Source organism: Candoia aspera, chromosome 3 (assembly GCF_035149785.1).
Source record: "Candoia aspera isolate rCanAsp1 chromosome 3, rCanAsp1.hap2, whole genome shotgun sequence".
In the NCBI taxonomy this organism is placed as follows: Eukaryota; Metazoa; Chordata; class Lepidosauria; order Squamata; family Boidae; genus Candoia; species Candoia aspera.
In genome coordinates, this window is record NC_086155.1 from 45,452,529 (window position 1) to 45,480,445 (window position 27,917).

The following is a 27,917-nucleotide window of genomic DNA, read 5'->3' on the forward strand; positions in this document are numbered from 1 at the left end:
TAGGAAAAGATATAAAAGGTGAAGAGTTGTGTGTGCCACACCTCAGACTTGGGGGGTAAGAAAAACAGAGTAGTTAGTAAGTGTTCTGGTTAGAAGAAAGAGTGACAGAAAGATTACTTGTGAAGAAGAGGTAAAGGAAGAATGCACAAGGCTTTCTCCCTGCTATGTGTTCTGCTGGTGTGAATGGGTGGACAAATTTAACCTGTGAAGGGAATTATCCAATTCTAAGAAAGCAAGGATAATCCAGTGTGTGACAGCTAGGAAGGGGGCAGACTGGGACTGGCAATGCCAAGGAGCTTACTGGATTTGGAGAAGTCAGCAGTAAAATCCTAGAGAGCTCAAGTTGCCAGAAGTGAGATTTCTTGCAGAACAGATATGACTGTGCATCCTTGCTAAGGGAAGAACTGGACTGGGTTATGGATGTACTAGTACATATACAGTATATATGCTATATGATTGAAAATGTATTGCCCCTTTAAGGAAACTCTTGGGATGGAGGAAAGAGATGCTGAGCAAGCTTCAGGACACTGAGATTCCAGCCCACTGAATTCAATAGTTACTGATGCATAAAGTCATTCTTTATCTGTGTAAATCTGGTTGTAGATTTGCATCATTATTTTTTAATGCAAGTAATAAAGTAGAGTTGTTTCTTTCCTAACTTTGGCTCCATGCAAATATCAAAGTATAGCTTTTTGTTCATAACTACACGTTGACCTTGGGTTTTATTGGGTCTTGGGGAAAGGAGGGGAGAAGCCCCTTAAAGTATGCTCGGGTTGGAGAGTTAGCAGCAAGTCTGGAATAAAGGGTTTGGGATACGTATGAGATAAGTCATGACAGGGACTTGACTCCTGTGAGTTTCCCTTGGGGACAAAACAGGGCTACCCAAAAAAAGCCAAAATAACTTAGTTGCATAAATCAAACTCTAGCTGGGATGAAGCAAATCTAGCTAAGGGAAGTATTAAATTGATCAAAAACAGCAAAGAGTTGAATTCAGGAGCTAGTGGGATTGTTCAATCATAAGGTAGTTATCCAGAAATACAATAATCAATGCATCATCAGTATCAATGGAGACTTAGTTTTGGAGATCATCAATGAAACCCTGTACTATATTTTTACAAAAGAACTGACATTAAAAAAACACTACAGAGAAAACAAATTAAGCCTGTGTAGATAATTGTTTATAATATTGGGCTTGGATCAAGATATTGTAGATTCAAGTTGTCACCAAGCTATGGAGCTCAGTGGGTGATTTGGAACCAATCACTCCCTCTCAGACCAACCTATCTCACAGAGTTACTAAATAATATTATGGGAGGTGCTCATGTAAACCACTTTGATTTCTTATACAAATGGGAGAATATAAATGCAATATATAATGATGATAAAAGAAAGAAGAAGCTTCTTTCAAAATGGTGCTAAATCATGTCTTGTGTTAGAAAGCAGCATGTGACATGAATTGGAAGCTCTGCTATTAAATATAACCTTCTCCCAACAAAAACACCTGCCGGTCAACACAGATTCAAAAGGAGAACTTTTACCTCTCTGTAGAATAGGTAAGAAGAAAACAGGCTATGAAACAATAAGTTCCAAAATTCTATGACTGTCTCAGTAGAGGCAAACTAAACTATTTTCCAGATGCCAACTTGAACTAAGCCTTAGGGTAGTCTTCCCTAACATGGTGTCCGTATGATGTATTGGCCTACCAGAATTTCTATCTAGATCCGAGATGGCCATGCTGGCATAGAATTTGGGAGGTTGTAGACCAGCACATCTGGATATCAGGTTTGAAAAAGATACCTTAGATAGCAAAATGTTGCCTGCATTTATATACAAGGGAACAGCACAGAGGCATTTTAGCAATTTTGTGGCTAGACTACATTCCCAGGATTTTATGGATGTTCTGAACTTCATCTGCTTCACAGGACATATCCTAGAGTAAGTAGCATGAAATGAATAGGTAGAATAAAAATTGTTTAAATAAATAAGTAAATAAATAAATACCAAAGTCAAGAAAATGACTGAATGTTGTGTTGCTTATCAGCATACAATAAAATAGTATATATCTGAGCAGGTTGTTTTTAATAGATTTAGGGCCAATCTTGCCAAGTCCAACCAAAAATCTGTAGACTCCTTATAAACTTTCAATAGAAATAACATATTTTTCAATATTTTATGCACAAGACAGATCAATCTGTTACCCTTTGTATTTTAGAGAGGGGAAAAATCAGTGAAGGGGAAAGGAGACTCTGAATTTAACAAAATTAGATTGGCAAAGTAATAGCAATTAAACAAATTGTTCCAACAAAATATGGCCAAAAAAGCTTATATAAGAAGCTGGACCGCTTCTGCAAATACAATTAAAACTATATACAAATATAGTGAATTATTTATTTTCTGTTTCAATGAAGCAACCTTTTAAAGTCCAAAAGGAAATGAACCGCCCAGAGTCCCCTTTTTGGGAAAGATGGGCAGTGATAGAAATTTGGAAAATAAACAAACAAATAAATAATAATAAAAAAACTTTTATGCTTTTGGTTATGCCCAAGTTATAGTTAACTTGCAAGTACCAAGAATTTCAAAACACACTTTCATTTTTCCAATATTCTGCACTGGAACTGTCCCCAAAAAGAGTCCCCAGCCAAAAGAAACTGCATATTCCTTATTTCTGAGGAATTCCACAGGTTTGGATTGATGGAAGCAGGAGTTCAAAACATACTGAAAGGAAGCTGAGGAAGGGTGAATCAGGAAATACTTCATGTGGGAAATACATTTTGCAGATATTCTTATATGCTTTCCTCTCTTAAGTTTAAGGAATGCATTATATTACTCTGTAAACAAATATCTATGGAATTCTTATTTTAAAGAAAGGACAGAACAGACAAAATCTCTCATTCCCTGAAAGGAAGTCAAGAATATCACTGCCCTACCAAGAAAAGCATAGATTTCTCTGTGATGACCTTGGAAAATTGATGCTATTCTAGAAAGGAGTGTTTGGAAAAGCACAGCATCTACAATATACTTTATAATCTGAAGAAGTGGGGTTCATGAAAGAGGACCTCTCATAAAGTTGCTTGCTGAGCTGCAATAAACACAACTTTGAAATATGCCAGGTGGCCATCTTTTCTTTTTAGAAATGTGTTCCCAAGTTTGTAACACATCTAGAACAGAGGTATATAACCTGCATTTCTCTTTGGCACAGTTCCTAAAGTTGCAGCAAATTGTAATTTTAATGTAACAAAAGGGAAAGGTATTAAACACAAGGGCAGCAGTCACAAATCATTCAAACTATATTGCATTTTAATTAAATGTAAATTTATATTAAATTTAATGTCATTTTTGTCCTGGTCCTGTCCACTTTTTGAAGTGTTCCCCCAAGCCGTGGATCAACTCTCCTGTAGCAATCCACTCCTTGTTATTTGAAGATTGGGACAAAGGTGGGCCAGAGGCCTTATGTGATATATCCCTCCTCTAGAGTATTCTGAGACATTCTGACTAAGAGCACTATAGTGGCTCAGGACTTTTCATTTACCAGTCTTCCATCCATTCTCCTTCCATTCTTCCCATGGTGCTGAACTAGATGTGACTTCTCTGCATTATTATGTTAAATGGCAGTAGCAGCAAAAATCAAAAAGATCAGTAAGATGCATCAGCCAAAGCCTATCATGCACACATGCTCAGCAGGAACTGAAATTTAATGGTCAACCCTTTCAATGGTCCTCTACCCCAGAAAGAGGAGCTACTGGCTAACTCATCTGACAGTGCTTTTCTGATCTCACCCCTCACACCATTGAAAAGGTTAACATAGTGCATGCGTCGTGATTCCAAGAGCCAAGCTTGAGTCACACTCCCCCATGCCTTTTTATGCTGCCAGCAGATACAATACCTGAGGTTGGAAGAACTTCAGAAGTGCAGCATCAAATACAAGGAAGGGAAACATGAGGAGAGAAAGGAAAGAGAGAACACAGAAATACATAAAACCACTGCATAAATAGAATCTACAAACATGGCAGCCTCAGGCTGTAAGAAAAAGAAAATATTTTAACCCATTACATCCAATCAGTAATACTATAATGACCATTCAAACCAGTACAAGAAGGTGTGGTAGATTCAGTTCCTTTATCTTTTTGTCTGGGGGCTAAATTTCCATGCTGTTTACGGCTTAATTTAACAAAAGTGCATACTGTTGGTTTTGATCTATCTTCCTTGAAGGTCAGGATAAATTCTACTCAAGTGCAAGTTTACTGTTAGTTCATTACTGATTCTAGGCTTATGATGGATTAGAGACACTATGGCATGCAAATAACCACAAGACAGTGTTATTTCATGCTAAACCCCTGGCTCAAATAATAACATCTATGCAAAATGGAAGCTGTGGTTCTTTTATCACCTACCTACCCATCCACCCACCCATCCAAAATGTTTCTCTTAAATCTGTAGTAGAAAATAAAATGGCAAGGCTCGTTTCATTTCAGACAACCAGCTTATATGCAGCTCCAAATGTCTAGCTATGTACTGCTCATTGTCTAATGGACCTAAATACTCTGCCTATGGAGACCATTCATTAATAATCTGAGGAATCTGCACCTCAGCTTTTATTTGGAGAGCCTGAAAAACCTCACTTGTGAGACTCCTTTGATAGCCTATTAAGGCTGTCAATCCATAAGGTGATTGCAACATTTATGAATCCTTACTGAATTCCAGTTGTACCACTCCAAAGTTCTATGCATACTGACAATGCACCCAACTGATAATGTAGTATGGCTTTTTGCCAGGTGTCTGCAACAATCACAAAGCAATACTAATAAAAATATGCACAATGTTATTTCTTTGGCATCAGCATGTACATGGTAACTACAGCGCATAGCAGCTATAGCTAAAAGCCAATGCAGATGAATTCCAGGACCCTATGTTGCTTATTTACACTACATCAGAAATTGTCAGAAGGAATAAAGAAAGCTAACAAATCCAACATGAATGGCAAGCATCAAGCTTGCTTGCTTTCTGTACCCTTCTGCCTCTGCTTCTGATTTTTGGCAAACTACTTTGTTATTTTGACCACGTGTAGCAAACAAATTATTAAAGTCAAAATGTTCTATCAAAACAGGATCCTCAACTAGCATCTAACTGGGTTGGAATCCAGATTCAGTTTTAAAGTATAGTCAACATAAACCACAGTTTGGTATACAGTTTTCCTGGAAACGTTCCCCTTTATATACATGAACGGCAAAGGAAGGTACAACATACATGAGGCAGAGAAAATTGCTTCAGTTTCTTTTTGTACTGATAGACTGTTGTTTGTTATATTTAACTGCAGCCACTATACTTACAATCTCAAAACTATTTCAGACTCCAGAAATAGTTACAAAACAGACATTTGCAATGGCTGTGTTACAGCTCATAGGCATTTTCAGATTACCAACAGCATTACAAATGCAATAGTTATCAACATCTAACAGATCCAGGATTAAAGCTTCTAGAAAAATAGACTAGAACCAGTAATGAAATCTTTGGGTTCTTATCTTCTTTGCATCTTCAATTTCTAAGAAAAATCCAAATTTAGTGCATCAAATGACTGCAGAGGTCAACACAGTACAGAACTCCAGTTTGCAAAGTAATCTCCATCCATTGCCCACCAAGTTATACATTTTTCTCTGGCACAAGAGAAAATAAATTTGGCAAAAAAGATTGGCAAGAAATATATATAACATGTTGAGTGCTTGCCTGCCCAAAGACAAATGAGAAGCAATTCATGTTTCAAATGTCTATTCGAGGGAATGTTTTTCCCACATATTATAATTGGAAAAATAAAAAGCAACAGTTAATTATATAAAACACAAGCCTGAACTGAATTTGGGATCTTCCTGGAAATGTGAAGAATGTTAAGAGCAAGCTTTGTTTTGCTTTCCCTTTCCTGAGGGCTGTTGAACTTTCACTTAGTTTGACATTTTTTTCACAAAGAGTATTTTATTCTACTATGAATCTGGAAGTTGTGACTTTTTCCTCCTGAGGGTCATTTGTTGATTACAAGGGTGCTGGGAAAGGGCAATAATGCATTCCCAGTTTGTCTCTTATGGAGGTGATTGGATGTATTTGTACTGTAAATTTCCCTGTAGCAATCAGCATAATTTAAACTGCTGAATTTATAGAGACATTCTGACATTGAGCAACCTGATTTCATTATAGTACTATTTTTTTTTTTAAAAATGAATAAAATATTTCTAATTTCAAGTGGAAGTATTCAAATTACTGTATATTTTCTTTTTTGCAACCACATACAATAGCTTGAGCAAAGTACATTCCCCATAACTAATTAATCACCCATCGGAGATTAGAATTCGCTTATTTTTATATTGTTTAAAATGTATCTCATGTGGGAAAGCACTTTCCTTGCTAGAGAACTCATCTGCTCTAAATGAGGAAAAACACTGTCCTTCTGTTTTTGGCATTCAACTAGCTATGAGTCTGGGGGCATCTTTTTACCAACTGGCTGATTCCCTAACGGCCAGATTTTCAGGGCAAATTGGAGACGGCATATTCCCTTTCTGGGCAATTCCTGGGGCATATAAAGAGACTTTTTCCATAATTGCAGAGGTATATAATCACTAGTCCTCCACATGCTACGGGATTACAACTCCCATTATCTCACACTATTAGAAATATTGTTGGAATTCAACAACATTACAGGTCACCCATCCCTATTTTGTATTTCTGAGTCTTCTTAAATTATTCTCGCTAAGGAGAATAGCAGGTTCTTAATGGTACTGCGAAAGAACCTTATCAATCAATAAACTTTATTGTGGTCACAGACAAGTGTCAAAGATTCATTACACTGCTTCAGATAATACAAGTAAAGGATGCATGAGCTACATAACATTTCATAAAATCAATATATGCAGTGATAAAAAGGGAAGACCATTGATCTCTGTGTTCCTACTCTTCCCCTCTTTGCAGCAGCACTGTGCTCAGCAAGTGGCCAAACAGAATTTTGCTACTTGCCAGGAGGTTTTGGAGACTTCCCCTGAAAATCCACAGTTTACACATAAGTTGTCCAAAGTGCTTGGATATTTTTGTGTTGACAAATTAGAGTATAATTGTGTATACAAACTAGATTTCAACAAGCTTGGAGAACTATTAGGTGGGATCCCATGGATAGAAATCCACATGTCAAAGAAAGCACAAGACAGTTGGAAAAGTCTCAAAAATAAGATAATGGAAGTATAACTGAACACCTGTGAGGGGAAAAAATCAGGGGCAGCTTAGGAAACTGATGTGAATGCGTAAGGAGCTTTCAACTAAGCTATGAGTTAGAAGATAATATATACAAGAAGTGGAAGGTGGATATAATCACCAAGGATTTATACCAGCAAGTAGATAATATCTGTACAAAAAAAGTTAGAAAACTAAAGTGCCAAAGGAACCTGGGCTTGCAAAGGAAGCTTCTGGCAACAAAAAGGTGTTTTCGATATGCCAGTTGAAAAAGGATGAAAAAAACAAGAGGCAGGCCCACCACTAGGACCAGAACAAAGGTTAGTATTACATGACAGGGAGAGGGCAGAGCTCCCCAACTCCTATTTGGTTTCAGTCTTACCTTCAAATGATAAATGTGTTGAAATAGTCCCAAGAGAAATAGTCCCAACTGATAAAAAGAGACAGTGGCGTAAGTAAAGACATGATTAAGGAGCACCTGACTACCACGATTAAGTTTAAGTCTCCAGAACCAGACAGTTACATTTGAGAGTCTTCAAGAAACTTGAGGATATTGTGGAACCTCTTTGTGATCTCTGAGACACCACGGAAGACAAGCATAGCGCAGAGAATTGAAGAAGCAAGTGTTGTTCCCATCTTCAAAAAGGGGAAAAATAGCATCCAAGTAATTACAGATCCAAGTAACTATGGACTATCAACATGACCCTGATATCTGACAAAATTCTAAAGCAATGAATTAAGTACCCAGTTTGGGAGCAGTTAGAAAAGAATGCATTGCTTGGCAAGTGTCAGCATGGGTTTATGAAGAATTAAATTATATCAAACCAATCTCATCTCCTTTTTTGATATAATGACCAGTTTAGTTAATTGCAGGAATTCAACAAAATCTGATGAAATTCTGCTACAGAACAAGAAACAATGTGGACTAGACCATGCTACCATTATAAAGGTACAGAACTGATGGAACGGTCATAATCAGTGAGTGGACATTAATGCTTCACATCAAGCTAGAAGGAAATGTTGACAGGCATAATGTAGGGCTTCATTATAGGCTCTGTGCTGTTCAATATGTTTATAAATGACTTGGATGAGGGGCTAGAAAATATGATGATCAGGTTTGCAGATGACACAAAGATAAGGGGATAGCAAATACTTTAGAGGACAGTATCAAAATTCAGTAGGATCCTGAGAAGCTGGAACTCTGGCAGAAACCAGTAATCAAATGTCATCAGTAAATTAATTATGTATAGTATTTCAATGTTTTCTTCATTGGTTTTTTTTTTTTTGCATCTTTGTATTTTGTTTGTTTTTGGATTCTTGCTTTAAAAAACAATAAAATTGGAAGGAAAAAACAAAAAAGAACAACAACAACAACAAAAAAGAATGCCATTCTGTGGATTTTGTTATTAGAGCATTTTACTCTAGGCTGCCTGTTGATTTAATATCTTTAGCTGTTTTAATATTTTTTTTATTTTGTGCCCTGCCCAGAGTCCACTGGAGTTGGGCGGCAATAAAATAATAATAATAATAACAATACTGTCCAAATCCAAAGCCCTACATTTGTCAAAGAAAAATCAAGGGCATGAATGTAGGATGGGAGGGACCCATATTGGGTAGCAGTACATGCAAAAATAATTTTGATATCCTGGCGGATCACAAATGGAACATTACCCAACTGTGTGATAAAGCTGTAGAAAAAAAGTAAATGCACTTCTACACTGTATCAACCAAGTGTAGACTCAAGCTCAAAAGAAGTAATTGTTCTTTTCTATTATGCATGGGTAAGACCATAGTATGTTTGTTTGTTTATTTATTGTTCAAATTTCTATCACCGCCCATCTCCCCAAAAAGGGGGACTCTGGGCAGTTTACAATAAATTTGAGAATTTAAAAACCACCAAACACATAAATTACAACACAAATAACCAACATAATAAAAAAAAACCAAATATAAAATCCAAGTGGCACAGATTTCATTTGGTAGGGAGGACTCTACGCCACCAGCCACCCCCAGGAAGAGTTATTGCCCTTCCCATCCCAGGCGAGGCGGCAGAACCAGGTCTTCAAATCCTTCTGACAGGCCGGGAGCGAAGGGGCCTGCCTCACTTCTGGGGGCAGAATGTTCCAAAGGGTGGGCGCCACTGCAGAGAAGACCCGCCCCCTGGACCCCGCCAAGCAGAATTCCCTTATTGCATTGTTTTGGGCACCAGAATTTAGTAAGTATATTGATGTCTAGAGGAAAGGAACTAAGATGATAAAAAGCCTGAAAGGAAAAATGTAGGAACAATTGGAGGCATTGGATATGTTTAGACTGGGAAACAAAACACTATGAGGAGACTTTACAGCTGTCTTCAATGTTCTGAAGGATTGTCATGTAAAAGATTAGGCAGATTTGTGATGAGTTGTTCCAGAAGACAGGACAAGAAACTTTCCACAAGAAACAATTACAAGGATATAGACTTCAACTGGACATCAGGAAAAATTCTAATGATAAGAGTTGTTCAACAATGGAATAGACTGAGTGGGAAGTAGTGGGTTCTCTTTTTCTGGAGGCATTTAAACAGAGGCTAGATGGCCATCTGTTGGGAAAGTAATAGTAGCGGATTCCTGCACTGGGCAGGGATTGTATTAGATGATCTCCCTTTCAAACATTATATTCTATAATTCTATGAGGGGGAAAAAAATTATTACCAGACTTGTTGGATAAGGTGTTTAGGATGGATTGCCTTCCTCATGGCAACATGTACAATCTAGATGGTTGCTTGTTATTACTGTCACAAGTATTGTAAGGTTCCGAAGCTCTGGACCTATTTCAGATGGAAGCAGAGGTTGTGGTGCCTTGCTTCCCTACCCAAGGATGTCCATAAAGTAGGATGGGGCAACCCTTGCCTGAAGGAGCCTCCCCTGTCCCTTCTTTTGTAGCTCACAAGACTACAGCCACCAAATTACAAATGCGCTTCCCCCCCAAAAAAATCAACAGCAAATTATATGTATGTTAATACTTTGAAAGGCTTAACGCACCTAATTCACTGAAAAACGACAAAACAATTCTCAAACACCTCCCTACCCAAAAGACTGAAAATTCTGGCTCCATGTCTTCTACCATGCCCCATAGTCTCAGAGACTCTTCTCCCCCTCCCCAAAAGCTGTCAGGCATCAAGAGCAGTTTACACTTTTAGTTCACACAGTGTATTTGCCACACCAAGTCTATGTAAATTTTACCAAGCAAAGACTGTGAACACTGCTAATCAAAATACAATTCCTAAAGCTCTTCATTTCTCTTGTCTCATTTTACCCAGGCTATGCAGCTGCACTATTTGGGTTGAAGATTTTATTTTAAGATAAGAACACTCATCTAAATTAGCAGTATTTTTCATTTCTTGACTTCTTAGTTACATTTCTTAATTTAGCACTCAATCTCATATTTAAGAATGTTTACAGAACCAAGCATTTCTCATTAACAACAAGTCTTCTCAAGAAATAAAATCCAAATAGGCCTTTACTTGAAAGCATTCAGATCAACAGAAATGTGAACAATTCATTTTGATCATCCTTTTTTACATTACTCTTGTGGTGCAAATTCTTTAAAATGTCTACATACCGTATTTAGCTCTCTACTCTTGTCAGCTAAATTTGCACAATACTTCTGTTCACTACACCTTCATACTTCTGTTTTTCTCTGAACCTTAAAAATGCTTTGTTTAATACTAAAGTTTAGATCATTATTGCCTGTAAACCCTTCCTCATCCCTCTACTTGCTGACTTCAGATTTAATGGGCCATAGCCACTAGCCTTGGAAGGAAGGAAGGAAGGAAGGAAGGAAGGAAGGAAGGAAGGAAGGAAGGAAGGAAAGGAGGAAGATTTTAATAGGTCTATAAGCTGATATATAAAGAACACACCCAAAGCAAAATATAAGAAGCAGAATACTAGGGATTAGTTATATAACAATTATAAAATGAATATCCATTTGAAAAAAGAGCAAAATAGACTCAGAATATTACTTAAAATCTAAATGATGATGGTTTTGACAAAAGAAAATGATAACCCTATCAAGCAATCATTTCCCTAAGGAAGGATATTTTCTCTCTTATAGAATTGGGAGAAGTAATGAAGGCACAGCAAATTATCATAAATAAATAAAAACCTCTAGTAAAATAATATTTTACAAACAAATCAACAGTATCAAAAATGTTACTGGCATGTTGGTCTGTTCTGAAATGTGTTAATATTGGATAGCATCATGTCATAAATGAATATTGAAAACATTTGAAGACGTAGAGAATTAGTGATATTGTCTAAAATGAGGAATACAACTCATAACAACCTTTTAAACAAATATTATAGAATAACATGAGACAACTGTCCATTTTCAGGAACTGCAAAGGATATTTATTATATATTATATATTATTTGAACGGCTTTCTTTTGCAATTCACTCATTTTTAAAACATTAAGACTAAATCCACCATCCTTATGTATAAATGCAAAATTTAACATCAATAAAACACAATAGACATGCCAATATGTCGGTCTATGTTGCTATATAAAATTTGACTAGAACTACATTAAATTCATTTAAACACATGTGATGAATAACAAAGGCTATTCAAATCTTAATCTCCTGGCCTTGCATTGGGAAAAAGATAGTTTAAAGAAAAGATGGACATAGCATACAACTGAAAGGATTTAGATAAAGGCTCTTTAGGACTTTTTGAGCTATTCTTTTGAAACCCAAGGCCTTTTAAACCTATTTTACAGAAAAGCCTATTTTATCGCGTAGCAGGAAAAATAACCTATGCCCAATCATTTCACCAAGGAACAATAGCAGGAAATCACTTGAAATCTTCAATTGTACACTGAGCCTTTTGAAAACAGAGCATAACAACAGTACAGAGGCGGACAAGGGTCCACGGGGTATTATTAACTCTATTGTCAATTCCTCAACCAACATGTACCTTATTTCATAAGAGGCTCAAATGCAAAAGAAAGGAAGCATGAAGCACTTGTATTTCCTGTCTCTTAGCATCTCGGTCATGGCCATAACTATTGTAGACAGTAGTTACAAGTTCTATCTGGTCATTCTAAATAATGTCAATTAACACTGTGTGGAGTTGGGCCTGTTCTCTGCATTGTTGCATCCACTCCCTGTTGTATCTAAGTGTTGGGGGAAACTTTAAGCAGCACAATCCTGGTCTCCTACTCCTTACCATATTGGTTGTATTATTTAAAATGCCCAGTTAAGTCTTTGGAAAACCTCATAATTTGTCCTCTCAAGCATTAACTTTCAGAAACTAAGCAAATGGTTGGCATGATTTGTGCTCACTACATACCAGGGCCAAACCTCACATATCAAAGTTTACTTTTTATCTTGCCACATGTATATTCCAAAAAAATTTCAACACTGTTCACACCTCCCGCTCCATAGGCACATCTCTCACACTGCAGAACTCCATCTGCATAAATTTTACTTACCTTCCTTCAATGGAATTGGAGACTCCCCTGTGGCAGGCTCACCTTCTCCAATCTGTGTCCTGCCACGAAGATTGAACCTGTAGCGTGAGATAGGGTCCGTCCTCTGGAGTAAAAACTTTGTCTGATTAGGAGAGAAGACCTCTACCAGTGTTCTGCCAGTTTTGGATCCGTTAACTGGAGAGAGAGGCAGGCTGTGTATGCTTCAGTCTTGTTTTGAGAAACATGCTAAGCTACACATTTGACCACCTCTCATCCTAAGATAGCACCCAACAGAGGCCCTGTCTCTTGTTAAGATAATACATATGGAAGTAGTTTAATTTTTTTTTTAAAAAACCACTGGGCAATGTGAGAAAAGCTAAATATTAACTATTATGCAACCAAAAAGCTTATATTAGATGTATAAGATTCTTCAAGGGATTTGTTAATGTAGAGTACTTTTATAACTAATTCTTTGGACAAAAATGAAATTTATCATGTATCTCCTAACAGGAGCAGGAAGTTTTAGGAAGTCACATGGTTTGACTGGCAAAAGAATCATGTAATGGTCACATTCTTGAAGGTACCTTTTTAAGTAAGCAACTTTAAACAGAGTTGAAAATTACCAATTAAGAAAACATTCCACAGAGAAATGTTTACTCACAGTGACTCCTAAGGAATACTATTGCATTAAGATTCAACCCCAAAAGCCAATTACTGATTAATAAAAAGATACAGCAAAACAACAATCAGAAAAATGAGCATGGGACATACAGGCTTGGTATCTAAGAGTGTATCCAATAAGAATGCCATTGGGATGTTCAGGATGTTCCCATTCCAAGGTAATGGTTTCCAAGTTTGGTTGACGAATTCGGAAATACCTTGGGGCACTGGGTACTTTAGTGAAGTATAGTTTTGGAGAGAGAAGGGAGGAAAAAGATACATCAGGTAACAAATCCTAAAATGCAGGCTGTGCACATATAAATATTTGGTGTTGGTGGCATAAAGGGAACTTATTAAAATCATGTAACAGTTTCCATGTGGTTTTATTGAACACAGTCATGCCTGGGCATTCTGCACAGGACATCCATACTAATGTCATATTTTTGCATTCATATATAACCATGTAATGTATGTATTAATGAGTGTATGCTGTACTGGTGGCCTATATAGTCATGAGGTTGAAATTGTCAGCTATAATTTATCTTGAACTCAAAAGCCAAAGTTCTTGTTCTCCATTTAGATCTGTACAGTTAATCAGTTGGGTAAGTGGCTTTCATCACATCAGCTCCTTAAGCTGAAGATTCATCTCTTCTACAGTGAGGCTAACTTTGTTTCTTAAGCTGAACACAGAATAGGAATTATAATACTCAACACTGAGCAATAAAGGTCACATTTTACTCATGACATGTCTGATGAACTCAGGCTAGTCACTTTGGGAAGCCATTTACGATGATGCAAAAATGAAGCAACAGCCTCTCACAGAAAGGATATGTTAGAAAAAGACTGTTGTTATTGAGCACAGTTGCAAAAAGCCTTGGAAAGATTGACGTCAGCCCTTTGGGGTAGATCAGAGAAGGAAACAGATTCCACAGAAAGACTAGAACTATACTTGTTAGATAGGCTATAATAATAGAATCTTGCAGGCCTAATTGTGCTTTACCCTCTCCTTCTTATATCCCAGTGAATCAGGATGGAGCTTCCTGAGTCTCTTCCAAATACTATCTTGTTTCCTAGGACTCTTTGCTTATATAATGATTTTTGTTTATGTATCACAAGGTAATCTCCCTGATTCTCTACAGGTCACCCTTTAAATGAGACTAGTTCTTGCTATTAGGATAACCACTGAACACCTCAATCTTTTAAGTGGTGGAGAAATTCTGGGGTAGACTGTCCATTAGTTTGCTTCATAACACGGCTCTACTTATAGGCATCATTCTCTTATCCTGACTGGTTGTGTGATGGTCTTTTCTGAGCTCACATAGTCTAGTGACTGATTAATTTTATGGGAAAGTCCATAAGTAAATCCCTTATAAATCTGTCTCAGTTCATACAGTAAGCTTTACCACATTCAGGAAGGAACATTATCATTCTTTACAAACACCCCTTTCATTTTACAATCTCTCTGCCTAAAATTTGGGACAGATATTCTGCACAAAAAGTCTATGATTGCTGTACATTTCCCAAAATAGTGATTTCTATTTAAAAATTATATTTAATTAGGAATCTGTAGTTGGCCTATAAATGGTATCCTATCTGGCTGAAAAATTAGTTATAGCTGTTTATGTTTTTCCTTATGGGGAAGTCTTTTCTTCCAATTCTCACTCTAATCCAGGCACTGAGTCAGAACAGGCAACTTCTAGAAAAGTCCAACCTGGGCTGAACCACTTCTGGAGCTCTGGAACAGTCCCCTGAATCAGACTAGGTAAATTCTGTTCATCCCTAATGAATAATTTCAGATCATATTGTAAGAATATATGACCATACAATAACAGCTTGAGTTCAGTCTTCTGTCTGATGCATTAAACTGTTTATTAACTGAGCATAAGTCAGGCTTCAGAGCAATAGATTACTAGATTACTTGCCTAGTAATCAAATTCAGAGCGCGCTAGGGAAGAACTAGGGGTCTTATCTGACATAATATAAGCAGACTCTTTCTACAATGGAAGTTCTCCTCTTTTTCTTTGTGCTCCAAGCCTCCAGAGTAGATTTTGTGGGCCTGAGTTGGCAGTACATAGACAAAAGGCAGTGTCTGTTCTGCTAATAGTGGTTATTCCACTGGAAAAATAGATGCTATTCAATTTTATCCCAAGATTTCACTTTTCAGGAGATATAACCAGAAGGAATTTTTTACTAAAAGTATCTATATCCTGTGTGCAGTTCAATTACTTTAGGAGTCACTGCAATTATAGCAGAATACTAGTCACTGTCTTACTTGACGACTTTGAAGTATATGCAGAGATTAAGGCAATGATGTCTTGTCTACAAAAATATGGATGGCCATTAGAAGGCAACGAAGAGGTAGGGTTTTCAATTTCTCTTTGCTTCTATCTTATAGTTTTCTTAATGGTACTCTACAACAGACTCTTCAGGGCTTATTACTTGTTCCACAGAATTGGGCTGATAGGAATTCCTCCTTATCCTCATGTTTCACACACAAAATGGATAGATTCTGCAAAATGTTATGGAGGAACCTACCTCCTTCAGGTGTTGTGAACTCCAGAATTTCACTCCGAGGCCCATCTCCTCTCCCGTTGACTACAACCATCTCCAATTTGTAGCTGCTGTAAGGAAACAGCCGGGACACTATGCCCCGTGTCCGGTCTCCAATAAAACTCATAGATTGCTTTTTCTTAGAGACCCATAGATTCTTCAGCAAACTACTTTCTCTCCAGTAATAAGCCTTCAAGAAACATGTAAGGCAAATAAAGCTTCTCTTGTTTGGGGGTTACTGAAAATATACCTGTGCATTTTCAGCTTTCACACAAGAATTAGCTCAAGCTCAAAAGTCATTCCACAAGGGAGGAGGAGACTGACAACATCAAGTCAAGCAACTAGGATAACACAGACCTCTCCCTGCTTTCCCTAAAAGCAGACTAGGATTTCAGCTTTCACAATATTCAATCTTCCTTCCTCTCACTGATGATTTCATAGTTTAGCAACAAAATGTTGTCTGTCCAAGCTCACTTGTGGCCAGTAGGAGTCCATTAATTTTGAGATATAAATGGTATGGGGAAAAAAGATGCAAAAAGCATATCCTGTAAAAGAAAGTTTTCAGATGTGAAAATGTGTTAGAACAGATTTCTCTCACCTGGTGTTTTATTTATTTATTTATATTATATTTTATTTATTTTCTATCCCGCCTTTATTATTTTTATAAATAACTCAAGGCGGCGAACATACCTAATACTCCTTCCTTCTCCTATTTTCCCCACAATAATAACCCTGTGAGGTGAGTTGGGCTGAGAGAGAGGGACTGGCCCAAGGTCACCCAGCTGGCTTTCATGCCTAAGGTGGGACTAGAACTCTCAGTCTCCTGGTTTCTAGCCCATTGCCTTAACCTCTAGACCAAACTGGCTCTTTAAGTTACTCGTTTTGATGGCTGGGAATTCTGGGAACTAAAGTCCCAATGCATCTGAGGAACCAAGGTGGGAGAAACCTAGGATAGAGGATGCCTTTGCGACAGTTCCAAAGAGGTTTTTAAAATTGTGTTTTGGTTGATTGAATTGTTTACTTTTTGTAAGACAAAGGCTGATTTTTAAAAGTTTTTAAACACAATCATCAGGACAAAATCCATTTGCTGTTGTTTTTGGAGATTATTCTTCAGTTAGCATAATTATTAAATTCTGATTAGGTCAAAATAGAATGTTTACATGTTGATTAATAAAACATGTTAAATACACATGCAGGATGACACAGAAGTTGTGAAATCATTTGAGAAGCTGCTTTTCTTATTTACAACAACAGGCCAAATTCAGGAACTTCACAATGAAGAAAGAAGCCAGTTCTGTATTGTTAGCTGAAGAGCTGCACAGCACAGCAGCTACTCTGAACTGCCCTTCTGTTCCAAACCAATCAATGATCAGACAGTTAAAAGTACCGATACATAGATCATACAGCACGGAGTTTGGCTAAGAAGATGACCAACTTATCACATTCTGTTTCATGCATTCTTCACTTTTTGAAAGTATATTTTTGCCTTCACATGGCAGAAAAACATTCTCCAATGATAGTATTATGCATGAAAATAAGATTATAAAAATGTAACATTCTATAGAGAAAAATTATACTAAACTTTGAGAAAATGAGACTATGAAGCTTTGAAACAAAGACATTCAATCCTATCAGTTCAAGACTGAATAGAAACTTATCATTTTGAATGAGCTAAGAGGCTGCAAAGATTCATCAAAATATTAAACCGAGCACTGCTAAACCACCCCAGCTCTCCTACTGACAAAGACTAAAATGACTTTGACTGTCAAGTCTTGCTACCTGCCTCCCCCCAAATCTCAACACTGAGCCCAGGAAGAATGTTTCTCTAAAATACTGTACTTGCAGCCAAAACTGGCACATCAATTTAAAGTTCATTTACTGCATATGTACTCTTCTCCAACGTTACACTGTTTGGGGCTACAGCTTCCAGACTTTGCAACCAAAATAGATGTGAGCTCTGAGAACTATGCTCCTGGAATATCTAGAAGACACTAGGTGGAAGGTGGTTGTAACCAAAAGATGTGCTAATACTAAGCGATGTTACTTTTTCTGGAACTAAAAGAAACAAATCCTTTTGGACCTGAATGTGATATATGGTTCCTTACAAAAACATGCTATATTCTTACAAATGGTCTCCATGTCTTTTAGCAGCTTTTACATCATTTGTGTCATCTCCATTGTACTGCATGCAACAGATAATCTGATCAGTTATCATTAGTGACAAGGGTTAGCCTTATTAATAGTACCAAAATTACTGGGATTTGATTGTGCTCACTCTATATTCCTTGAGCTGTCCCTGGATGGTTTCTGGGTACACTCTACTCCATTGAAGGCTGATTGCTGTACTGTTTACAACTTTGAGCCTAATATCAGTAGGGGCGGCCTTAGGATCTAAGTGTAAGGAATAAAGCAAAGCAGAAATTAAGGATCCAAAAATATCTGAAAGAAAACTAGATATTTTACTTAAAGCAAACCACTGTCACAGAATGCTACTCTTTATCACTGTCCTGGTATTTGTAGTATCATATCAAGCATACAATGGTGCCATCCCATGGACATAAGAAGTAATTTCCCACTCACACACTTAATAAGTTTTTGAACGGTGACAGGACCAATCCTACTCTGTTATCATTTTTTTGAATTCATTATTGAAATCACATTAATATAGTACTTAAAACAGGATCACAAAATTAACCCAACTTTACTAGCAGCAACCCCAACCCAAAATCCTTTCAATGGCATCATACAACACACTTCACAATCCAAAATCCTTATAAAGATGAACAGAACATTACCAATGGGGGAGGGAAGGAGAGACATGGGGATGGGAACCTTTAAAAAGATCCTGCTTCTGATTCCCACCCACCTGCGCATGTTTTCAGTATGACTTAGCCCAGATGCATGGAAATCTAATTATAAGGTAGAACTGTCAATATCATATTTTAAATTTTGTCATTTCTGAATATTTCATTTTGCAGTGTGCTATGACACATTCATTATGTACACAAGCATGTAAGACCAATCTGAACACCATATTGTATTACTTCCTATATAATGCTCTACACATGTTACTCAGTAGGTAAAACAAGAAACATCACTGCTGTTTATTCTATCAAACTGATCAGTCACTGAATGCTTTTGACAAAAACTTTATGATTTCTTGCATCCAGAAGAAAGAAGCTTCAAGAATAGTTTTCTCAATGGCTATATCCTTTCCTTGCTTTCTCCTATTTCTGAAGGTAATCTTGTATTTTTACCAACAGAGTAATCCATAATCCCAGATTTTTCAAAAATTAACACTGAACTCATTCATTCATGAATTTTATATCACAGTAATAAATCATTATATCAATTGTAAAAACACAACATTTAGATTTGAAACTGATCTTGTATAAGAAGGAAGGAAGGAAGGAAGGAAGGAAGGAAGGAAGGAAGGAAGGAAGGAAGGAAGGAAGGAAGGAAGGAAGGAAGGAAGAATCTATAATGGCAAAAGAAACTTCATCGTAATCATTCAAACTGACAAAGTTTTAAAAGAAACTTTGCTTTTATGGCTGTGCTTTCTATGGTCTTGAAACAACAGTGCTCATTCATATTGTCCTACATCTGGTAATGGGCTGTCAGAATCTGTTCTGTGAAACATGAAAGCAGCGCTTTTCAGCTACAATTATTTCACCAACCTTCCTTATATTTCTCCTTTCCAACTGTATGTTAGAAAGAGCCATGAAGCACTCTCTGTACCCACTGAGACAGACTCTGCTATTTGCAATAGTCATGATAGGCTGGAGTCAAGAGCCTAACCCACACAAGTTTCTTGTTCATAGGTTACAGTAACTAAAACTGAACTCACAAATTCTGATTGAATGGTGTCCCATAAGCTCAGCAGGTTCTACAATTATTGTGGTATCTAAGTACCTCAAAGTGTTTCAGAATCCTGTTACAGTAGGTACTCAATGACCAACTGATTTTGTTCTTTTCATGAGGGATTCATACCGACACCTAGGTATGACATAGACTATGGGATTTTGGACACTGAACCTCCAATTGCAAACAGTCCTTCCTTAGGCAAATGCTAGGGAGGGCAGTGGCTATTGAATTACAATCATCTAGATCTATATTAGTTTGACGTCAGGCCAGAATATAGCATGGAAAATGCTTAAATTTCCTTAGTAATAACAATTTTTTGTCAGGAGGGAAAACACAGAATTCTGTCATATTGATTTTTCTTGGATCACTCAGCAGCTTTTGATACCCCGGATTATGGGACATATCTAGAAAAGACTTGATGAGTTGGGAACTGGAGACAAAGTGTTACAGTGATTTCGTTCCTACCTGCAAGACTTGCCACTACAGAGTGAAAGTCAAAGATTTCTGTTCAGCCACAAGGTCCTTGTATAGGGGATTTTATCCTTTCTTCCCTATTCTTCAATATCTACATAATGCTTCCAGGGGCAGATGTATATCCTTTCTATCTAATTCATGAGAGGCTGTGAAGATGCTTGATAGTTAGCAGAAGCTGTGATGGACTGAACAGGGGTCAAGAAGCTGAGGCTCAGATAAAAAGAAGAGATTATGGACAGGTGGTTTTAGGCCTAGAAATAAGGAGGAGGCCTGTCCTGGATGAATCATGCTCTCTCCAAATAGGTACATAGTTAACAAAGTTTGGGTGGCCTTAGTGGCTATCACAGCTTTTCCCCAGTTTCAGTTGGTGTGGGAACTACATCTCTATCAGAACAGAGATAATGTAGCCTCAATGATCCATTCCTTAATAATTTCACAACTGGATTACTGGAACGTACTCTGAGTAGGGCTACCTTTGAATGCAGCTGTCCAATTATTGTTTGGTTGACTGTGTTGATCATTTTTAGAAGGAAAAGAGTTAAGAGAAATAGGAAGCAGGTATCATGCCTGCCCGCCTGCCCACCATGTGTATGAACTGAGATTTGTATTTGCATTCCAGAAAGATTATGATCATTTTTAGATATTAGATTATAGAGCCACTATTCAGGACCTATTAAAGAGACTACATTCCTCCAAGCCATTTAGTGAAAAAATAAATTATCCAAGACAACATACATAGCTGAATTAGGTACTAAGCCCAAATCCTCACTATATGAGTCTAACACTCTAGATACTATACCATGCTGTCTCTTCTATTTACTAAAGTCAGTTTCTGTTTGTTTATTTTTGTACTTATTTTAAGGCTATTTTCCTACCAACTTACCTTAGTTGCCCAAATTACATGCTACATTCAGTGTTATGCAAATAGACTTCTGCTTGCACACTGAGATTTTCTTTTCTCCTCCTCTGCCTGCATCCCCTGTGACCTCCAAAATTCCTCTGGAGGGCTCATCAAATCCCCAGAATAGTTTTGGAGGGTGGACAGAAGAGGAGGTACTTTTTTTATTGGCAGATGCCCAAATTGGATACAAACCCAAGAGTCCTTCAATTAATATCTGAATCTCAGTTTCACTTCCGTAACCTGAATACTATTTAACCACAGAATGTTGGGATAGCATTATCTCCTGAATTATTTATCGTTAGCATATTTCAGTCAGATGCACTGAGTATATTTAAATGACAAGGAAGTTCTTAAAGTTTGTAATAGTTAAGGTGTGTCAGAAACAAGAATTTCCAAGAACAGTGAATGTATGGGTATTGATGCTAGAAGTTTGTGAAAAGACAAGGCGTTCTAGATATTTTGAACATTTTCATTTCATTCTGAGACAAAAGAATGCCTGATGCTGCACTTCAGTACCCCTTTTTACAAAGAGCTGATCATGACAGCTCTGGTATTAAAAGGTTGCTATTTATCATTGACAAGTAAGATGAAGTAAATGCAATCTGCCTTCTCTATTTCCAACTTTCTCAGATTATGAGAATACTCACAATCTTCCCCTGAGTAGCCAATTACGACGTCTGGCTCCGTGGCAAGCCCATAATCATTTACAGCTTGTACTTTGATCTCATATGGTGTATAGATGGGGGTTGGTGCGACAGTAAACTGACTGACATCACCCTTTACAGTTCGGTTGTTCCAACTCTCCCGTGTGTCCCTTCTTCTCCATTTCACAATGTATCTAAGATTGGGACCGTACACTTGAGTTGCATTTAGCAGCTAAAGAACAAAAGAAAGAAGACAGTTATGACTTAGAATTTCAGGGACTAATCCCGTATCTCTTGCAAGGTGTATCTATGATTGTTGGAGATTCAGGATTTCAACAGATCTAAAAACTAACAGGCTGACTAGGAATGCAAAAGAAATTAGTCACGCAAAATGTCTGATTTGCCAAAATGGAATTCACTGGACCACAGGCAGGAATGCAATTCATATAATCTGCAAACGTTTCTATCTCAAAATATTTGTTGGCTCAAAAATTGGGTTAAAAGGGTTCATATATAAAAAATTAGAAAGTCATATATAAAAGAAAGTGTTAAAATTTCCTTAAAAAGAACATATATCAGGAAAAATGGGGGGTTTTTTAGAGACAAATTAAGGCTTGTCTTATTTTTCTTTTTACATTTTAGTAGTGATCTTGAATCTTTTAAGAGTGCTTTAATCTTCAATACAGCACTATTATTCTTAGGTATTTTTAATCTGTTGTACATTATTTGAAGTCATTGTGGGAAGGCAACAAATAGCTACAATAAATGAAGAATTAAATAGCCACATTAATGACCAATAGTCAGAACTTACAACAGGGCTATGCAGCTAGAAGAAGAAGAAAAAATCTCCAGCTGTTTCAGCCAAAAGAATCTTTTTCAGTCATGACCATTTTCACCCCCAGAAGTAGGTCTGTGTTATAAAGTATACTAAGGCCCAGAACAATATATTTCAATTTTTTGTATCATCATTCTTTGTAACTAGACAACCTGTGACCCATTGGGTCATTGTTTCAGAGATATTTCTGAATACTGCTCAGTGCCTTCAACAATGGCAGAGTGTCTAAGGTACTGGAAAAGTTCTTAAAAATTCAGGGAGAGATGTATCTGCCTTGAAAATAGCCAGGGTTGAACTGTATAGCCCAGTCAAACATCTGGAGTTGACCACAGGAAATGTTTTATGACATTTTGTATTATGTCATAAAATATTTTATAAAATTTGCCAAATTTCTATTCCACAGGCAAAATGGGTCCCAGATTTTCGATGCATTCTGTAAGTTAGCCCATTTGAGGTACCTTGGTTCAAAAATTGTTGCCGTAAGATGTATTGTTTTGCCCAGGTAAAGGTTACAAAGTATCAAACAGACACGAGAATTTTAGTAGTATATATAGAGATGTGTTATAATACAACATTTCATAGCAAAGCCTTGGAGTGAAGATAACCTATGGCACAAATGCATGTGTTATAAACAAGCAACTTTTTTCAGGAAAACTCACCGTCCATGATATAACCATATTATTTTTTGCTGTTCCTGCTCCTTTGACTCCTGAAGGGTTAATTTCTGGGCCTGAAATAAAGGTAAATACTGAGCAAGCAATAATATTTGTCTCCATCTTTTCTAAGCAATACTCTCTTGTATTTTCCAGACAGAAAATCTGGAACTCAATGCTAATACATTTAGGAAACTCACATATTTTTAATTAGGCATAAAAAAAAAACCCAGAAGCCAGTCAATCAGACATTGTATGTTGATCTACATAAAAGAATGAGTTAGGCAAAGCAAACCATTTCAACTACTACAGTGCTAATAGCAATTTATCTCCAGGTATTTAGCAATTTTAAAAAGAAGTACAGTACAAAATGGCATCAGTTTGACAAAGAAAAAGTATTTGTGTCATTTGACATGAGATTTGCAACATTTTATTGTTTCAAATCCTAAACCTCAAATTCCAAGTGTGCCCTTAATTGATCATATTATAATCTGAAAACTCATCAGCTTGAGGATAGTTGGGAGACTGCTGAATCTCTCAGGGTAATTTCATACATTAGTTTTCAATTGTACAGCAAAAATATTCTTTTGAGTACATATAAAAATGTAACAGTATGATGTATTTGCAAATATGCCTCTTCCACAGGAATATTTGTCACTGCTGCATCTGTCCATGTTCACGTCCACATTGTCATTGCAGACTTTTATTCAAGCTTTCTTTTCATTCTAAGTGTATACATGAATTCAAGTCAGTTAGCACTTACGTGCCCCATTCGTATGATATCGTTCAGAAGGCAGACTGGGATAACTGCTTCCTACGTCATTCACAGCTATTACTCGGAATTGGTAGTTGACATATGGTGCAAGGCGCAAGACGGCAGAGTTCACATTTCCTGGGTAACGGGAGTGGTTGTGCCAAGTTCCAGGTTGGAATTTATCCTCCTCAAATTCCACAATATAATCTAGAAGATAAAAAATTGGGGTCACCTAATTTGCTATGTAATTACTGATAAGTAGACTTATCTTGAAATACGAACAACCAACAAAGCATGAATGGTATCATCTCACTCACCTGTGATTGGGCTGTTGTTGTCATCACCAGGAATCCAAGTTAACCGCACACTCCTTTCAGCAAGGTCTGTTAGTTCAAGGTCACGGGGACGTTCAGGACGTGCTACCAGCAAAACAATATGCAAATATAGGTCTCTCTGCATGAGTAGTGAAAGTCCCAGTCCTTTTAAGCTTTCCCTTAAGGTTCATGTCTCTATGTTGTACATAATAATAGGGTCAAGTCTAAACTTGTTGCAGAAAAAGGTGGGAGCTGATATTAAAACAGATGTTACTATTACTAAATTAACACAGTACGGAATTCTCTCTCACAACAAGTAGTCTGAGTAGATCATTCTCCACGATATGCTACTTTTTTTTTTCCCCTTGCAGGGAAAATTTTACAGGAGAGGATTCCACAATGGCACCCACCTGACAACCTTGAAATACCACAGTCCATTCTTTATTTCAGATTTCTATATCATTCTGTGGCATGGATAAACTAGACTGAAGGCTTTCCACCATCAGAGGGTGGGTTTTAGAACCAATCTCTTAGAGACAGTTTTAGATTTTAGAGAAATAACTTAGAAGAATATTTAGGGATTATTATTCTGATTCATGGAAGTACAGAAGCAAATTGTAAAAAACGGTAGTGGAACTTGCTGCAAATGGAATGAAATAAAAACATACTAAAATACATGGCACAAACTGATCTAATAAGAAATATAATGTATAACATGCAAAAAAACCCCATTTTCATATTTTCAGAAGTCTGCACAAATAAGAGACTCCTCTTTTCATATAAGATCAAATGAATGTTACTACTCCAGCAACACATTGAATGCTGTGCATATGGCTGTGCATGCATTTCTTTTTATCAGCTGCCTAGGGATGTACAAAACATTTTGAATTCAAACTGTTTCAAATTTAAAACACCACATTTTGAGGTGAAATGGGTTGTTTTTAGCATTTTGGAAGTGTTTTTGAATTTGAAACACCAGGTGTTTTGAATTTGAAGCAGAGTGTCTCAAAACTTGAAACACTTTCAAAATGAGGGGTATTCCAACTTCATAACAGTCTGAATTTGAAAATGCTTTGCACATTCTAAATTTGCCATTGGTATAGCCCTTTCTGAATCTGGACTCTAGCATGAGAAAGCAGGCAAATTCAACCCTTTCCTCTATGCTGTAACAATAATTAGTAACAGCCCCCTCTACACCTGCAATTGGCATTAGTCCCAGGTTTGGGAAAGATTACTTTAGAAATTCAGAGAAATCTATGGTTTGAAAAGGATGATATACATTGGTCATCTCCATGCTACAAGCAAGGAAACATAAACAAAGTAAATGCAAACATTCATAAAGGGGAGAGAAGAGAATCATTGGCAATATCAGAATTGTGCGTTCATCCTAATAGCCTAAGCTAAATTGTAGTTTAATTACTCCTTTCTAGTAGTAGGTTCATTTACTTTTACACTCCATGCAGCAAGCTTTGCAAGAAAATTCAAGACCACTTCCCAATTATGTGAGGTATCACTACTGCTGAGGGATGAGTAGCCCAACCCAACTTATACTTTCAGTAGAACTTCAGTTAAAGTTATTGTGATGACTAAGCAGCAATCAGCAAAAAAACAAAACAAAACACCAAAGAGATATATGGATTAGTACTGATTACCTGTGGGTAGGGTCATACGGTTAACAGAAGAAGGAGCTGCAAAGTAAGATATTAGCTGTTTAGAGAGTTAGGGTCAATAGTTAAACATAAGTAATTGAAGGGATATAGTACAAAAGTACCAGCCTTTAAGCCATGGGTGAACAATCTGCAATCTGAAGTTCACTCATTTGGTTGATAGAAAACAGATTGCTGGTTTCCGGTGGCACAAAACCAAGCAACCTGGCCTCTAACCAGCAACAGATCGTCTGATCAACTGGCTGGTGGGAACAATGTACTGTAGTTTATATCCTGCTAGTAATGAGAGTGGGAACTCAGCAATCTGCACTGAATTGCTGAAAGGGATTAGGATGAGGAAGGGAGAGCGATGAAGTATGTATGTTCCTTTGGTATCTGTCAGTTTAGGTAAAAGGATACATGTCAATAAATGTGCATGCACAGCTCCAAACCCTTGTACCCTTCAAAGACAAAAGGATGACTCACCCATGTTTTAAATCAAATTAGCACCTGGAAGAGACTTCTAAACATATTTCAGTTGTCTTTTGTATTGCTCTCGCTAGCTTACAGAGAAGACCGAAACACAAAGGAACTGCTGTGTTTGATCAACTTTGAGGGACACATTTTCATTTTTCACTGTTAGAACTCCTAATGATTGTGTATATGCAGTATTATTTTAAATTATAATAAATAATGAAAATAAGTCAGGCAGTTGGACATGGTTGACAGAATATTCTAATTACAGAGAATTAAGAGTGTTTATTTTCTGCTGTATATTCCATCTTCTATACGCCACCCATAATTCAGAGAAGCAAGTCATAACTTTTACCTAAATAAGTTTCCTACTTGGAATGTGCCTCAAATTCAAGACATTTGAAAAGAAGATTTACCAAGTACAGTGAGATGGGCTCTGGCAGTATCCTTGTCTAGTTCAGTGCTAGCCACACAGGTATAATATCCTTGATCTTTTTCTGATACTCCATGTATCGTCAAACCATCTTCTTCTTTCTTCATCCTTTCAGTGGAGAAGCATTACAAATAAAAAATAAAAACACTATAGGAATACACCTCTCTCAGCAAAGCATGCACGAACCAATGACAGCTACTGATCTGCCCATTACTGTATACATAATATATACTGTATACATTACACACAGAGTATATATATAAAAGCTAGGTAGAAATTAAATAATAGCCTATAACATTTTACAAATTCATTCTGTAGTGTATTTCATGAATATATATTATTTCAGTTCCACTCCTTTCTGTAACTTTCTTATTCTATGCCTATCATTGACATGACTTCTCCAAATTATAGATGGATTGATCATTCTATTTTACTCCATTTTAGTTACACAACTGTTCATTCACAGATCCATTCAATCCAATTTCAATATGATGGGAGGGGAGAGAACCTATAAACATACATGTATATATTTGCTAAAATATACATTTTTGTACATTTTATTGTATAAAACAAGTTCAAATTTTATTTATTTATGGACATAGACCAAAATATGCACTTCAGTAAACTTTTGTGGCATGTTTCTTGAGCCAAGAACTGTATTATAAAATTAGGAAAACAAAAAATTAAATTTTAATTATTTTCCTTCAATTTGTGTATCAGTGAAGGAGGTGCATATCAAGTTGGTTTGTTTAAAAATATGGACTGAACAAAATCCTGGACCATCTCTAATCAAAACAAGTTTTGATTCCACTATAAGCCTTTTAACCATTAGTTGACAAGCTTTTAATAGTGGAGCTGCACACCATTTTCAACTGGTTGCAGAGGGCCAGGCATAGCACAAACGAGGGAGGTGTGAATCACACTTACATGTGAAGATGCGATTGTCTAATTTTTTCCCATTTGGGGAAGTGAGCAGGTAGGCTTTTCAAAACTGTTTTAAGATGACAGGTTTTGTGCATTTCTAAGCCCAAATGATGGAAGATTACACTGTTTATTTTG

General features: G+C 36.9%; 1 protein-coding gene across 7 annotated transcripts in view; it reads right to left on the bottom strand.

The window, feature by feature from the left end:
• NFASC (neurofascin) overlaps positions 1 to 27,917 on the bottom strand; it is a 199,322-nt gene that overhangs the window by 38,161 nt on the left and 133,244 nt on the right. For 3 of the 7 annotated variants that reach the window (XM_063297527.1, XM_063297525.1, XM_063297526.1), the window contains 11 exons: positions 26,842 to 26,966; positions 25,958 to 25,993; positions 24,309 to 24,410; positions 24,001 to 24,198; positions 23,244 to 23,314; positions 21,753 to 21,981; positions 18,142 to 18,257; positions 15,852 to 16,056; positions 13,428 to 13,550; positions 12,678 to 12,851; positions 3,884 to 3,898 (listed from right to left, as the gene is read on the bottom strand). In XM_063297527.1, coding sequence (XP_063153597.1) covers positions 3,884 to 3,898; positions 12,678 to 12,851; positions 13,428 to 13,550; positions 15,852 to 16,056; positions 18,142 to 18,257; positions 21,753 to 21,981; positions 23,244 to 23,314; positions 24,001 to 24,198; positions 24,309 to 24,410; positions 25,958 to 25,993; positions 26,842 to 26,966 — 1,394 coding nt within the window. The remainder of the gene's footprint in view (positions 1 to 3,883; positions 3,899 to 12,677; positions 12,852 to 13,427; positions 13,551 to 15,851; positions 16,057 to 18,141; positions 18,258 to 21,752; positions 21,982 to 23,243; positions 23,315 to 24,000; positions 24,199 to 24,308; positions 24,411 to 25,957; positions 25,994 to 26,841; positions 26,967 to 27,917) is intronic. The other 4 variants (XM_063297528.1, XM_063297529.1, XM_063297530.1 and 1 more) reach the window with 4 other exon arrangements.